This window comes from Phoxinus phoxinus (genome assembly GCF_949152265.1).
Source record: "Phoxinus phoxinus genome assembly, chromosome: 5".
Lineage (NCBI taxonomy): Eukaryota > Metazoa > Chordata > Actinopteri > Cypriniformes > Leuciscidae > Phoxinus > Phoxinus phoxinus.
The window spans coordinates 19,304,211-19,320,893 of NC_136880.1; the positions used below are offsets into that span (position 1 = coordinate 19,304,211).

Genomic DNA, 16,683 nt, shown 5'->3' on the forward strand with positions numbered 1-16,683 from the left:
GGCGTGTTTGAATCTCTGAGGCGGTCAAATTCATTAGCTTAGACAGCGAAACGGCTTATAGAACATCTAAAAAAAAACATTTCAAGACTCTTTTACGTTAATTAAGAAAGTGACAGTTATTGACAGTTTATGAAAAGAGTGTTGAACTTTGGAACTTGTAGTCTTTTTCTGAACTGGGCGGGGATAAACGGAGGTTAAAAAAACTACAACTCCCATTATTCCACCGCCCAAACGCAGCATCCCGTTCAAAGTGCATAGATTCTGTGTTTTGGTTCATGTAGTGAACGGAAAGAGTTAGCTTTTGCGGTTTTACGACTTCATCCTAGTATTTAATCTACTGCACAAGCCTCTTGCAAATCACCAGATAATATAAGCCCATAAACAGCTCGCCCGAAGGCCTGTTATCTTCTGTCCGCGAGACAGGGGAGTGCCTGGAATTGGACATTTAGCTTGTGAGCTAACGTCATCAGCATCAGGTTGACCCATGTCCTCTGAGAAGGCTCTCGGCTCCGCGCTCTCACACTGGCTCTCCTTTGACTCCTGGTGGCTGCTTCTGCCTTTCATTATGCTCCTGGTAGTGGCTGCTTTCATCGTGGCCTTCGTGCTGCTGCTGTACATGATATCCCCGTTAATAAGCCCCAAACCTCTCAAACTGAACGGGGCCCATGTAGTGGTAAGTTCATATAATTCTATTTTAAATAACAGCACACAGATCTCATAAAATAAGTATAAAATAAATGGTTGCTAATACGTTGTCTTTCATATATTACAAGCGCATAATAATGTATTTGCATTAAACATTAATTGTTCTACTATCATAAAGTGAATTTATCCACTTTATTTATGCATTATGTGTCACGTCACTGCAATTATGCGCAATGGACCAATGCAAATGTGCATGTGACTTTTATTTGTCATCAGTTGGTGAGACTATTTGTTATGACTTAATATTGTAAATGCATAGAAATATTCATGTTACAGCTCATATTTTTCACAGGTGGCCAAATAAATGCATTCTTGTAGTGGTTATGCAACCATCTGTTCCAGGGCAATGGACCTTTTGAAGCGGGCACTGCATGTTTTTGCATTTGCTAAGGTTCATAGTTTATCAAGAGCTCGAACTTATCTAGTTGTAAATGAACACCATGTTGAGCTCTCTAAAAGTAATCAATTTTTTATATATTTTACGATTTCTTAAGATATTTTACAAAGCTTTGTTTATAAAATGCTTGATTTTAATTCATAATTAGGGACCATCAACTGTTTGGTTATCCATATTCTTTAAAATATATTATTTTGTGTTCAGCAGAAGAGAGAAACTCATGCAGGTTTGGAACAACTTGAGGGAGAGTAAATGATAACTAACAGAATTTAAATTTTTGGGTGAACTATCCCTTTAATAGTAATCTTGTACACATATATATTGTGAAAAGTCAGTTTCTCTATGGAGGATATGAACAGATTTTTTTTTATTGCAACCTTATCTGACTCAGAATAAATGCACATTTGGTGGCACCAGCACTGTAGATTATTGCTTTTTCATTATTATTTGCTTTTTGCATATTTTAGTAAATGATGTGAACTGTGACTTGCTTGGTTTGTAATTAATCTGCTCTGAGTCTGAATATGCGGTCCTCCATCAGGTGACCGGAGGCAGCAGTGGGATTGGGAAGTGCATTGCCATGGAATGCTACAAACATGGTGCTTTCATCACGCTGGTGGCACGAGATGAGGTGTGTATATCATCTGTCAGTGACTGCAGTCTCGGCTGCATTTATTTGAAGACATTATTATCAATGTTGAAAACATTGTGCTGCTTAATATATTTGTGGAAACCATAGATTATTTTCCAGGATCCCTCTATGAATAGAAAGTAAAAAACTCTTTTGTAACATTGTAAATCATCTGCGCTGAATAAAAGTATTAATTTCTTTAAAAAAGAAAGAATCTTATTGACCCCAAAAAATGTTATTGGTAGTTTACATAATAATTAATCCTGCCTTTGGATGGTATTACATATTTGTTGTTGTTTGTGTTAAAGGAACACACTGACTTTTTGGGACTTTAGCTTATTCACCGTATCCCCCAGAGTTAGATAAGTCCATACATACCCTTCTCATCTCCGTGCGTGCCGTAACTCTGTCTGACGCACCCACCCACGAGCAGTATGCTAGCTGGAGCTGTTTACCTCCAGTCTTTGTGCTAAGCTAGGCTAGCGGTGGGTGCGTCAGACAGAGTTAAGGCACGCACGGAGATGAAAAGGGTATGTATGGACTTATCTAACTCTGGGGGATACGGTGAATAAGCTCCAAAGAGTCCCAAAAAGTCGGCGTGTTCCTTTAAATTCTGAAAACCATGAGCCTGTATGTGTGTTTACCATCGTGTACATGTTCCCCTACAGCACAAGTTGGTTCAAGCCAAGAAAGAAGTGGAAAAATGTGCCATAAATGATAAGCAAGTGTGTATTTTTTTTCTTTTTTGGACATTGCACTCAAAATCAACTCAAAAATCTTAAATGGGCTTGACATGTATTGTTATGATTACCTCTAGGTGGTGCTGTGCATTTCTGTTGATGTGTCGAAAGACTACAGCCAGGTGGAGAGTGTCATAAAACAAGTACGTTTATTTTGTTTACCAATTTATAAGAATCTGTTAGCATATTATTCAATGTCAGCATTTAATCTGGTCATTGTTTTCAAACATAAACTCTTATTATAATTTTTTTCTTCAGATGGTTTGCGATGGTCGCTGACTGTTGCATGTTTGTGTTTGCTATCCAGGCTCAAGAGAAGCTGGGTCCTGTGGACATGCTGGTGAATTGTGCTGGGACGTCTTTATCTGGGAAGTTTGAGGAGGTGGAAGTTGACCGCTTCAAGGTAAGAGCAGCATATCATAGACATACGGGTGGGCATTTTTGAATTGGAATAGAAAAGGCCCTGGAAATCGAAGAATGAACTGCTGTTATGTCTTTTCGAACAAAATCAGGCCAAAATTAAGTTAGTTTTTGAGTTTGTTTCTGGAGTTCAAAACAGCTTCCTAAAGCAAACATTCCAGGAAATTTCGCCCTGGCTAGTAAACACCTTACTATTATTCTGCCTTCACTTGCTATCAGAAATTACTACTTCCCACTTCTTAAGTCTCGATTACCAGCTCGTCGCATTCAAGTGCTTTGTTGCTGGAAATAACAGGAATCACAGAGGACACCTATCTAGATAGTCAGCTTGCTGTCGATTCTAGAATTTCAGTCATTTCATTTCAGGCTTTAAATTATACGCTTTAAATGATTATTCATATATGTAAATATGCATTACTTTAATGACAAGACAAGGCAAAAGAAGCTGTTGTATAAAAAACGAATAAAGAAAATCAGTCACAGCAGCAATCGTTCTCCCCTTCGCCATGTTTAAAGTTTATGGCCCGCCCCAACTCAGGAACTTGGGTAAACTTCCCAGGGGTACATACGACTTTAATACTGTAAAGCTCCTTGCTTTAAAGCAACTTTTCTGTATTTAAACATTGTTGTAACCATTTTGGATAATTCAAGTACACAAGTCAACAAAATTTATAACATTGTTCTAGTGGTCTTTGGAGAATTTAATCCCAAAAATCATACATATTGTGCCTTTAACAGAAAATGATGGAGGTGAACTATCTGGGCAGCGTTTACCCCACCCGGGCAGTGATCACCACTATGAAGGAAAGGCGGATGGGCCGCATCATGTTTGTGTCGTCACAGGGAGGGCAGATTGGCCTCTTTGGCTACACGGCCTATTCGCCATCCAAATTCGCCCTGCGTGGTCTGGCTGAGGCCTTGCAGATGGAGGTGTGTATGTATACGTGACGCTCGCATGTACCATGCTGTCCATTGACACTTATGATTTTGATTTGTTCTTTCCTCCTATCTTTCTTAGATGAAGCCCTATAATATCTATGTCACTGTGGCGTATCCCCCAGACACTGACACACCAGGTTTTGCAGAAGAGAATAAGAATAAGGTGAGATAATAGATTTTTTTTTTTTTTACCTGAATAGAATTAATCTCTGAATATTAAATTCCTAGAATATTAGAAAAGAGCATTAATATTAATAGAATGTTTAAAAATGAAGGATTTCTAATAATGCATGTCTCTGCTCTGTTACATAGTTGGATCTTTGTTCCTGAGTTAAAAAAAAATATATATATATAATATATATATGATATGTATATATATTGAGGTGGCTGTTTGTCCCTGCACAAAGTAATGCTGGGCAAAACATGTTTTTGTCCTGCCTATGTTTTATTCCTCTGGTTTTATCTCTCTCAACGGCAGCCTCTGGAGACCAAGTTAATTTCAGAGACGTCTGGAGTCTGTCAGCCTGAGCAAGTGGCAAAAATTGCGGTGAAGGATGCTGTGGTAAGTAGGGACTGGTCAAGGTAGTCAACTACTCATCCAACAATCGATTATTAGCTTTCAATAACGTGCCTTGAGACCCCTGCCTTCTGTTATGGCTATTTTTAAGCACAATAAAGGCCTTTTTTAAAGGGATAGTTCATCCAAAAATATAAATTGTCATCTTTTACTCTTTTCTTTCTTCTGTGGAATACAAAAGAAGATCATTTGATATTAACATACAGTACGTATATACACATTAACTATTGTTTCTTCCAAATACCCTTTCTTGTTTCTGTCCATTCACAGCAGGGAAATTTCACCAGCTCTTTTGGTCCTGATGGCTACATGCTGTCAGCGCTGACCTGTGGGATGTCGCCTGTGACCTCCATCACTGAGGGGCTGCAGCAGGTACGGCCCATTGTCCCTAAACACTAAGATTCTGACTCTAGTGCAACAGTGTCATCATATTTGACTCATTGACAATACCCTTGGAGATTGACATGGAATGGCAGCTAATTATTTCTGCATCATGTCCCTTTTATCATCCTGCTTCATCTTTGTATCTTAGTAACATCTTGTTTGCATTCAGCTTTCGTAGGGCTATTTGAGTCAGTCACGCTCTTAGATATTCCCTTTGAAGATTTTAATGAGCCTCTTGACTTTTGCCCAGCTCTTCCCTGACTCAAAACAGGTCAAATCAGAGGAAAAAACCTGTGAGGTCAGCCAGACTGCATTTTTTTTCAAACATTTCTTTGAAGAATATGACATAAGATATATAGTCACAGATTTTCACTAAGTAAAACAGATTCATGTGTTATCAGCATATGCAGAATGAATCTGTGTACAGGGTTCTAGAGATCATCACATCACATTCTTCTTCATTCAATATTTTGGCTGATTTGATTATTACCTACCAATAAGAGTGTAGTGCTTTTCTTCTTCTTCTTCTTCTTCTTCTTCTTCTTCTTCTTCTTCTTCTTCTTCTTCTTCTTCTTCTTCTTCTTCTTCTTCTTCTTCTTCTTTCAATTAAGCAGATTTTCCCCAATAACATGTGAAAAAAAGTCTGTGGATTCAGTCTCTGAATTATCAGTGTATCATAGTGTCAAAGGTTTTATTACTTCTATTGCTATCTTGTTGACATTATCAATTATTATGTAGTTTCCGAATCACTGTTTTTGGTATCAAAGCATTGTAATGAATTTGAGTACGAGTACACAAGTGCAGTATCAGGCCCGGTACCGATACTGGTATTGGTGCATTCCTAGATGGATGAATAGGTGGATAGATGGATGGGTATTGATGGATAGCTATATAGGTAGATAGATAGATGGATAGATGGATGGATCTATATATATATATGTTGATAGATCAAAACATAGGATTAAAAATTAAGTTTTTTTTATCAGCATTGATAGTTCCATTAAGAACATTTAACATCCATGGAACATTTCCATTCCACAAAATATTCTTTATAGTGGGAAAATATTGGTTTAGATTATTAAAATATTCTTCACAGTAAGAAAAACATGTCTCTTTTAAGAGCTCAACTGTTAACTGATCAGTATATGGATGGATGAATGGAAGGTTAGGTAGGCAGATGGATAGATATATAGATGAATGGATGGGCATAGTTGGATGGATGGATGGGTAGGTAGGTAGATGGATTGATATATAGGTAGATCAATATATATATATATATATATATATATATATATATATATATATATATATATATATATATGTATAGGTAGATTGATGGAAAGATGAATAGGTAAATGGATAGTCGGATACACAGTGATTTATTTTCTGTGATATATTAAAATGGTAATATTTTGTCACCCTGTCCAGATTGTGACCATGGGACTGTTCCGCACCATCGCTCTCTTCTACCTGGGCAGCTTTGACAGCATCGTCCGCCGCTGCATGATCCAGAGAGAACAGTCCAAAGCAGCGGACAAGAGGGAGTAACACCAGCATTCCCACCACTACATTCACCCATACACCTTCACAGCACGCACAAACCCAGCCTGGCAGACATGTTTAAGTGGGTAGAAGAGGTCTACTAAAAAAAAACTAAAAAAAACACTGTAGATCTGTAATATTCAGGACCCCAATCATTCCAGTGCGTGCTGCATCAATATTTCAATCTCTTAAAAAACAAAACCAAGTTTGTTTGCATTTAAATGAATTACTCTTTGGCTCTCACTGCCTATACTTCATTTTCATGTTTTAGAAGGTTTGAACTTCAGAAGGTTCAGCACTAGAATTCAAGTTCAATCCGCTTTTATTTATATTAATGAAATGTTACCATATGCTGTACAGCTACAAATCTGCACAGCTCAAGAACTCCAACTTCGCTTCCTTACGACGTGACAAGCTGTCCTATGTTCTTCTGACTGGTCTGTGATGTTCGTATTCAAGCACTGTATCTTCCTGCTTTTAGATTTCATAGTTTTAAGGTATGGACACGGGACGTCTCTGTGTTTTCGGATAAAACAGCCTGAGTCTGCCACTCTGCCTTATCTTCTTTGCTCTGTGTGGGGGTTTCTGAAGGAAATGTTTACCTTGTATATGTGCGTGCGTGTGTGTGTATTATGTGTCTGCTTGTACGCATGCATTTAGGTGACCTCAGGGGCTTCTAAGAGTTCACTGAAGAACTGGAGGATGGGTCTTGATAAGCCATTTGCGGTGGTGAATGGCTCGCTGGTTCGAGTCACTGCACCTTTCTGCCAACAGGTGGAGCTGGAGATCCAAATGGATCAGGTGTAACCAGAGCAAAAGCCTACATATGAAGCAGCAGCTCACGTTTGAATAATCGTAGTCAGCTATACATGTGGTTTGATGTCCACAACCCCAGAACTCTAGTATTGAAGATTAATAAATGTATCAAGAGTATTGTGTTCACGCAGGCATTTCAAATACTGTAGATGTTGTGAAGCTTGATCTGATTTGTACACCAAAACAAGCAATATGGCTTCCACAAGTGAAGTGAATCTCCTAGTTGCTCTGCTCTGTTGTAACGTAGACTGGATGGTTCTAGCATATAAACTGTGTTTTCTGATTCAGGCCTTCCAAACTTGCCCCTTGTTCTTGTTGCACACGTTCGATGTCGTACCTTACTGACAACACAATAGCTAGAGAGAAAATGACACTCACTCATGCTGTTGTAATATTTGCCTTCCTCACTGTCACAAGCAAACGGCGAGCATGTGATGTGATCACACCCTACAGTTACACGAGCGGATGTTTATCCCTTGAAAGCCTGAATGAACAGAAAGGGATCAATTGAAGGTTATAGTTCACCCAAAAAACGAACGTTCTCTCATTATTTCTTCACCCTCGTGTTGCTCAACCTGCATGACTCGGTCATCCGTAAAACACAAAAGGAGAAGTTTAGTGGAATGTTCATGCTGCTCCTTTCCAATACAGTGACCCAATGGGTTTGACTGGTTTGTGTGCGAAATTCAAGTCCTTATTGACCTGATATTGAATTAACTGTACATGGAGAGTGGAGACGTGCGAGTTTTGAGAGAGATGGCATGAAAAAAAAAGTTCTGTGGTCTTATTCTAAAAAATTCTAAAAAGTCTTATGGTTTTGGAATTCGGGTGAATAAATGAGGTTAGAATTTTCATTTTTGGGTGAAGTAGCACTTCCATTCAATGCAACTCTTTATTTGAGTTTTTTTTTTTTTTAATGCTGCTTTGTTTTCCCTAGAACATACCTGCAAACTCATCACTTTTCTTTTCATCTTACCTTTTCACGGTAATAGTCTATAAGCGTAGCTTTGCAGGGGTAACCGCTGTATTTCTGCTGTTCTATTAGACTAGAATTTTGTCCGGAGTTTGCCGGTATAGGAACGATTGACCAATGCAGACCCATTCCAGGCCTTAAGAGATCCAAACACAGACCACTATAAAAGCTATAAGAGTGGACACCTCCACATCCAACTGTGGCATAGATTGTGTATGGTTTACGTAGATTTGTTTCAATATGGAAAAAAGACATTGTTTTTGTTTGTTTGTTTATTGAATATTTTTTTACAAAATGGCCCAAAATATGAAAGTGAGAATGCATGAGTCAAAGCGACGATGTTCTCATTTGATATTGGCTTAAGGCACGTGGTCCAGGACATAGTAGCTATAAGTTAGGTGCCGATATGTGTCGGACTTTCGATTCGGTCGCTCCCTCTTCCGTAACTCAACACATGGACGTAGTCATTTGTTTAGTCAGTAAGAAGCTAACAGTAGAGAAAATGTTTTGATCTCCTTAAAGCTATGCAAATCAAGCCTGTGCTCACACTTCATTTAAACACATAAGAAGATACTATGATTCTTCTGCTATTGTTCCCTGTTTTATTGACTGAAGGTGAGGTATATTTCTGAGAATAAGATATATAGTTTATGGGTAACTTTTAAAAGACCAAGACCAACTTGGATATGTTTTGCTTGTATCTCTGTTTTTCTTTTTCTTATTAATTTGTTGCCAAACTTGCATAAATTTCACCTTGTGTGCCATGGGAGAAAAAGAGGATGTTGTTGCTTTGTCTTATTTTCTTACATAATGAAATAAATAAATTTTGAAAGGTAATTTTGTGTCGGAACCTTTTGAACTTTGTAAAATGATGGTGATGGAATCCCTTGAAATATTTTGTACTAAATATATATATAACAAACATTTCTGCTCATGCTTTGAATATTTAATTGGCTAGAAATTCTGCTTTTTGTTCGCCGTGTCTATTAAAATATAACTTGAAATAATCCCAATCACTGACTGGAAAACTTGTTGCTCAAAACATCCTACGTAACATTTACCATTTAATTTATAGGACATTCAAGTAGCTTTTTTAAAACACACCTTAGAAAAAAACATTGCCGGTGTGCATCTCGAGACAAAACAATGGCACTGATATATTTTAAAGGGGTCATGACATGAGAAACCAAATTTGCCTTGATCTTTTGGTATATAAGAGGTCTTCGTACCATTTAAACGTCCTGCAAGTTTCATAGCTTAAGACGTCCTCCCCATTATAAACGAATCATTTATTTAATCAAGCTCTAAATACAGCTCGTTCTGGATCCATGGTAAGAAGTGACGTCACGGTACGAAGTGACGTACCAGCGTTTGCATATGACCGCCTCCAGCAGAAGACAGTTACGCTTTAAGCGCAAGACAACTGCGCTCATTTCGTATCGTTGTCGCGCCCGCGCGCTGCGCGCTCCACAAGTGTTCAGTCGACGGACAGCGAGTGGGTCTGTGTACAGGGAAATTACGATGCCGCAGATGTGCTGTTCCTGGCTGTGGACAAACAACATCTTTGAATACGCTGCGAAAGATCCAGACGTCAGGGTAAATGGATGCACTTTATTTTTTGCGGACATCTCAGTCACGGCAGTGTTAGTTTAAGCGTTTGTTCTGAAGGATGACTGTTTTGAGTTTTGCCAGAAAACTGTTGCTCAAAGATAAGTCCGTGCCGACTATTCTGGGCTCAACATCGACGACGCAAACTGTAAGTAATGTATTTAAAACTTTAAACTACTTTTTAAATACGCTGAAAGATCCAGTCGTCAGGGAAAAATAGATGCACTTTATTTTTTGCGGACGTCCCAGTCACGGCAGTGTTAGTTTAAGCGTTTGTTCTGTACATTATAAGGATGACTGTTTTGAGGAAAAAATCCCAATATGATGCTTGGCTTTGCCAGAAAACTGTTGCTCAAAGATAAGTCCGTGCCGACTATTCTGGGCTCAATAACGACGACGCAAACTTACTTTTTACCATGGCTAATATAAACACATTTGTATAAGAGAATCTTGAAAATATGTCGCCTTTCTAGTAGGCCTACATGTGATTAGTTAAATAATGTTAAACTGTTAGCAAATTAAGCTATAGGATAATTATGCAACAATAATCCGTTTTCAAGTGTCTCGGGTTAATTTTTTTTTATTAATTCAAAATAGTTTCACTTTCCATGTGGACACGAGCTGATCCAGTCTTCGTTGTTGTGGTGATGGTTCATTTTCTCTGATTCCAGCTCAAACATAATAAGGTTTTATCATTGCAAGAGCCATCGCTTCGCATGCATCACCCGCTAATAAACAGTTGCGCCGAATCCGCAAACCTTCTGGCTGGGGGCGTTAATAATTGATGCACAGGCACTGACGTTAGCCAATCATAACAGTGGGCGTTAACACTGAACTCTTAAAGGGGAAACACCCCCAAACAGACTGTTTGAATCAGAGGATGAGAAACAGGGTGGGAAAAGGTCAAATCACTACATTTTAAAAGTTTTTTGTAAAAAAAACTATAGTAATACTATAATTGCACCTAAGGGAACATAATAATAAAATAAAATAAAATAAAACATGTCATGACCCCTTTAAGATTGGTCAGTCCAAGTTTTTTTTCAGTTAAGACAACTCAAACATGCATTTTAGGCTGAAGCCTTGTCTGTGGAACCAGAGGTTAGTGATTTACTATTTGTTTTCGTTAATAGACCGGAATGGAGGTTCACTCTTGCCAGAATTAGGAGACACAGGACATACCTCTGTCAGTAACATCAGTATAAATCGCCTGAACCTGTTCCTTTACTTAACATTCCTACTTTGAAGCACTTCATAAATACAAATAGCCAACTCCAGAAAGCCTAACTTAGCCCTGAATAACCCAGTCAAGGCTGACAGAGGTAGTAGAAAGCAAGTTAGGCACAAACCTGAACATTTTAAAGACCACCATTGGTGGTCTCCGTCTCGGAAGCCTGGACTGCTAGCATGGGGTCATATGTATGATGTAGTCATTTTGTTCTGCAGTAATTCATAGGTTTTGGCTTGAGTCGGTTCACCTTTATTCAAAGCAGGTTTGACACCGAGGGGTGCTGAAAGATCAAAGGCCTCGCACTGTTCATAGACGTTCCCATTTTGAGGCAAGGCTGGGGACCAAATTCTGCTCTGCTTGAACATATGCTGATTTCCATTTCAGCTCATCCGAACCAGGTCAAAAATGTCAATTACCTAGATATTCTATTTGCAAGAAAATTGTTATTTCTCCCATATACCTAAATAAATAATAAATGTTAGGATGGTATTTAGAACATGAGAATTCTAAATAACATTTGGAAATTCCAAAGAATAAATGATATTTTCCTACATTTTCTAAAGAGTATTTATTATTATAATAATATATTAACTACTCTGCTTGTACAGTATAGTCAGGCCTGACAGTCAATTTAATATCCACATAAATATATGTTTTTCTTGGTTCCTGAAATAATACATTCCACTATTTTAAATTCTGGGCATGTTAAAGGTAACAACACCTTAGACTGTTCTGTGATACCAAATGTTTGGGGTTGTGGTGGCCAATATGATGATATACTATGTAATATACTGAAACATCCAAAAGACAACTAGGAAATGCTTATCTTTTGAAAAAAAAAAAAAACATGATAAATTCCATGAAAACATTCAAGTGAAAATGTATGGTGGATTTTGTCCCAATCTGCTTAAAGACAGCACTCGAATGGTATGAACTCCAGAAGTTATGATGATCTCATGTTTGTATGATTTGAAAATAATCCAAAGAGCATCTTGTGCTTCAGTGAAAGCGAGAACATCTGATCGTCTGTACAAACAAGTTCACATGATCAGTGCCACAAATTGCTTATTTGATTAGTGACCTAGAAATAGAAGTGTACAATTTGAAAGCCCACTGTAAAGATATACAGTATGATAATAAATATAAAAATAAATTGATGATTAAATATTAACTCACCATTTAAGGGTTAGTTCATCCAAAAATTATGTCGTTCCAAAACCCGTAGGAGTTTCATTCATCTTCGGAAAACAAATAAAGATATTTTTTAATGAAATTTGAGACCTTTCTGTCCCTCCCTTTGACACTTCAGATATAAACATTCTTCAACTCGAGCAAATGGAAGCTCAAGCATGTTCACTTGACGTGCGAGAACCAATGAGGTTCATTCTCACATCAAGCAGGTTCGGTTGAGCTTCTTTTTATGTTTGCTGATCAATGTTTATTAATAAAAGCTTAAATTCAATCTGTTCATCATATAAAGCGATGGAGTCTCTTCAGAAAATGTGGACTAAACCGCTCAATTCACATGGACTAGTTTTACGATCTCTTTATGAACTTTTTGAAGTGTGGAAGTGGTAGTTGCGTAGCTGTCAATGGAGGGAAAGAAAGCTCTCACAATTCATCAAAAACATATTCATTTGTGTTCTGAAGATGAACAAAAGTCTTATGGGTTTGAATTTGAAATGACATGTGGGTGAGTATAAATTTTTAGGCGAACTATCTACTTTTACAAAAATATGTTATAATACTTTTTATATTAACAGTATTATTAAAAAAATAAATGTTGTTCAATAATGTTAAAAATTATTAAGTGCTCAAATGAGGATAAACGAGCGAGGTATTATCACTTCACACACACGCACATGAGAGTGAATGAGTGACGTCGCACAGGAAACACCTCTGCTGTAAAGGGGGCAGAGTCGAGTCTGACTGCAAATGGAGCGACTGCGCACAGCAGACTCCCCCAAACGCTCAACTTATACAGAGAGACACAACTGTTACCCGTTTACCTTTCGCGTAAAGACTCAATTCGACAGCAGACGCCACTGAGAAAGTCTTTCTTCACACTAGCCGCTCCGCGAGAGAAGAAACTCACAAGTGCGCGTGAACACTCGGCGACCAGCCTCTTCCGTCTCCCGCAGCTCTGGACTCTTTTACACGAATGAACCATGACTTACTGCACGCAATTCCCACTCAAAACACCAGAGACTTGCTCACCCGTGCTCATACGGCGCGTGTGCGTTATCTGATATGAAGGAAGATGCTTAAATCCTCTCATACATGCCTGGAATTTTCTGCTGGGAACAGAAAGTGGGCGTTTTTCTACACCGAAGCACTGAGGAGGATTTGCGCGAGTGCTGCAACTTGCAGTCTCAAGTGAGGCAACATGCAGTAAGTTCGCCGTTTGAAGGATTTGCAGTTCTCTAAAAATCAGTTGCTGCATTGCATTGGTGTTATGAAGATGAAGATCATGATGAAGATGCGCCTGGATTAATAAACTCACATTGATTCTGAGGTTATTTAGCTATATATATACACAGGTCGATATGGCACAGGAGGTCGTGTATGATAACCGCAGTATAGTGGCGAAGTACATCCACCATAAGCTCTGGAAGAAGGGATTCGTGTGGGAAGTGAATGGACACGATGTCTCGAACGGACTGATGATGGGGAGGCAGGAGGAGGACAGCGGCGTCTCTCCCAGCCCGCGTCACGACCCGTTCAGCGCTCTTCATAAGGTGCTACGGGAGGCTGGGGATGAGCTGGAACGGTTATATCAGTCGGACTTTGCGGAGATGTCCAAACAGCTGCATCTCACGTCCATCACGGCGCATCAGCGCTTCACCGCGGTCATAGACGAGCTGTTCAGGGACGGCGTGAACTGGGGCAGAATCATCGCTTTTTTCGAGTTTGGAGGGACTGTTTGCGTCGAATGCGTGAACAAGGAGATGACGGCGCAGGTGGATAACATTGCGGGCTGGATGACGGAATATCTGAACGGGCCGCTGCACGGCTGGATCCAGGAGAACGGTGGCTGGGTATGTAATTAACTCAATATATACCTCACGTCCGAAGACGCAGCGTCTCGTGCTCCGCCTCTGCGCAATGGCGTCATGCGTTCGAAGCGTTGCGCGTGATCTCTGATTGGCCGGTAGCGCTGTTCGTTAAAACGCGCCAGCCAATGAGCTGCGGCGATTTGTCACACCCCTCTCACGCCTCCGTGGCGAGTCTGTTACGTGAAGCCATCAATGACAGCTGCTGTCTGCAGAGCTGAAGGTGTGGTTCCCTGTGCGGAACTTTCAGGAACTGCTGTTGATTCATGCAAACAGGAGGATGTTTGGCCTTACCAGTTATATGGGATGTGCTATATCCGATATTTACTCACCAAATCATGCGTTTAAATTACCCTGGGCTATTATTGTGCTAAGTGCAATTGGTTCAGCTTGTGATGATATTGTTTAAACATCACTGAACTCCATTCATTTTCTGCCCAGGTGTACCTGGAAAACCAGGTTTGCACAACTAGGTTCTAAAAGGAAAATTCCAGTTTAGCACATATAAAGTTAATGGATTTTCACAGTTGGATGTGACACTTTTCTGTCAAGTATCAAGAATGATTAAGTTATTGAGTAAAATAACTGATCAAATTAGAATAGATCTTACAAAATATTTCCTAAATGTTGTTAACTCATGACTTGTGTAATCATGCCATCCTCAGCACAGTTATGGTTGGCACAAAGGGTTTGCATAGGCAAAAAAAATAGAAGATACAAGATATGATGCATATTTACAAAATATTTTTATTAACTCATAAATAATTTTTGTAAGCATGTAAATAACCAGTAGAAAGACTTAAAGTTGGCATTAAATGGAAACTCAACTATTTTCTAAATGCATGTTGTTTAAACAATTCATCCGTGCACGTTTCAGTTTTATTTTTTTAAATCTCATAATTCTTATTCAAACTGATACTTACTCATAACTGATCTTCCAGTGAAGCAACAGACTTCTCTCTGGTGACATATGCTGGACTTCTCTAATAACCATATTAGTCCTACTATTTCAGTATCATATAATAGGTATACTTTGTACTATATGCAAATTTTCTGCATGCAGAATACCCAGATGTCTTACTATATGCATTATACCACCAAGATCTCACTGCGCTGGGTACTGCATCCCACAATGCAATGCGCATGACCTTTTATTTCCAGAGTGATGAATAAACCAATAGCAGAGTGTGGGAGTCTTCAGGAATTGTTTTAGCAAACAATTCCATTTATTGGAAATTACGCATTTCAATTTTGTTGTTGATATTTCTGCATCAAATTACCAAAAATATGCAAAAACATGATGTAAAAGACAAAGCTACTCACCAAATTGAACATTGAACAACAACTTTCAACTTTCTTTATTGTGTAATGTTGCTGTTTGAACATGAAAGTTGTCTGCAAAGTTACGCCTCGATTGTAGTCTTGAGTTTTCTTCCGCAAACGTACACGTCATAAATTTCCTCGTTCACATAATTCCCGCCCAAGGCATACACAATTAAAGAGGGCGAGACCTAGTTGAGTAGTGTCACAGTTATTGTAAGGGTGTGACATTTCCCAATTACGTTCAAAGCGGTTGACCAATCACAACACACTGATCCAGCCGACCAATCAGAGCACATTCCGCTTTTCAGAAGGAGGGGCTTCACAGAGACGGGAACCAAACAGGGCTACGTTTCCCAAAAGCATCGTAAGCCTAAATTGATCTTAGACACCATTGGTGGCAATTGTTCTACGATCAACTTAGGCTTGCAAAGCTTTTGGGAAACACAGCGCAGAGCGTTACTGACAGACCGGGAAGAGAGGTGCTGCAACAATGGCAAATATGTAAAAAATATACTGATGAGGTTTCAGTAAGCTGTAAACTAATAATGCCATTCAGGAGGAACTCATGAGACATGCTGCTTTTTTTTTGAATGGCCATTCAGAATATGACCTTTTCAGTAATGAACTTGCTTTGAACTGTAAGGTGACGATCACAAATGAGCGGGAACTTGTGGTCTGGTGCAGGACTTAAACATCAGATTAGTAAGGTCATCCAGAACTTCCCTTCATTCATTCACACTGGTTGCATTCTCCACTTCTCTGTTCTACTGTGGACCGCAACATTATTATATTAAATACTAGTTAGTGTGTTAGAACAAAGACTTAATGTGGATGCGCATAATTCAAAGCACTGTGTCCACAGGGCATTCATCAATAATTCAAAGGCTGCATTTTAACTTTAAGGAAGGAAAGTTTAACATTCCCCTCGAGTTCTGACCTTTTGAAAGTGGAAACTTTTGACACATATCAAAGGATTACACGTTCGCTGACCTGAACATCAGGAAAGAGTTCCTCTATTTACTAATTTCTTTCCAATTATGGCTTTGAAAGTCACAGTGACAACTGGCTACAGTATGCAACAGTAAAAATACTTCAGATTTAAGAAACCCTTCTAACTATTGAGATTTCATTTTTTTATTACTATTATCTACGGTGGCCCAATAGTGTACAACACAACAAAATTTAAAAAGCAAACATAAGTTCACAACACAACAAAATTAAGCCACAACACCACGGAAAATCTACAACACAATGGTTAGCTACATACTGTTAAAACTAATCGTGGTTTTGATATATTTTTTAGACTGCTGACTCTGGCAAGGAAAACTAACTTTATCGCGCTCC

General features: G+C 38.8%; 2 protein-coding genes across 2 annotated transcripts in view; both read left to right on the top strand.

The window, feature by feature from the left end:
* The first annotated feature begins 3 nt into the window (after positions 1 to 3).
* kdsr (3-ketodihydrosphingosine reductase) lies at positions 4 to 9,135 on the top strand. The gene is made up of 10 exons (XM_079612498.1): positions 4 to 673; positions 1,644 to 1,733; positions 2,402 to 2,458; positions 2,551 to 2,616; positions 2,781 to 2,876; positions 3,632 to 3,823; positions 3,912 to 3,995; positions 4,311 to 4,394; positions 4,680 to 4,781; positions 6,222 to 9,135. Exons 1-10 carry the CDS (start codon positions 485 to 487, stop codon positions 6,339 to 6,341), a joined length of 1,080 nt encoding a protein of 359 aa, XP_079468624.1. The 5' UTR covers positions 4 to 484; the 3' UTR covers positions 6,342 to 9,135.
* Positions 9,136 to 12,855: 3,720 nt separating this feature from the next.
* Positions 12,856 to 16,683, top strand: part of bcl2b (BCL2 apoptosis regulator b) — a 47,087-nt gene continuing 43,259 nt past the window's right edge. The window contains exon 1 of the mRNA XM_079612636.1: positions 12,856 to 14,001. Within this exon, the coding sequence (XP_079468762.1) occupies positions 13,510 to 14,001 (492 nt within the window). The 5' untranslated portion in view covers positions 12,856 to 13,509. The remainder of the gene's footprint in view (positions 14,002 to 16,683) is intronic.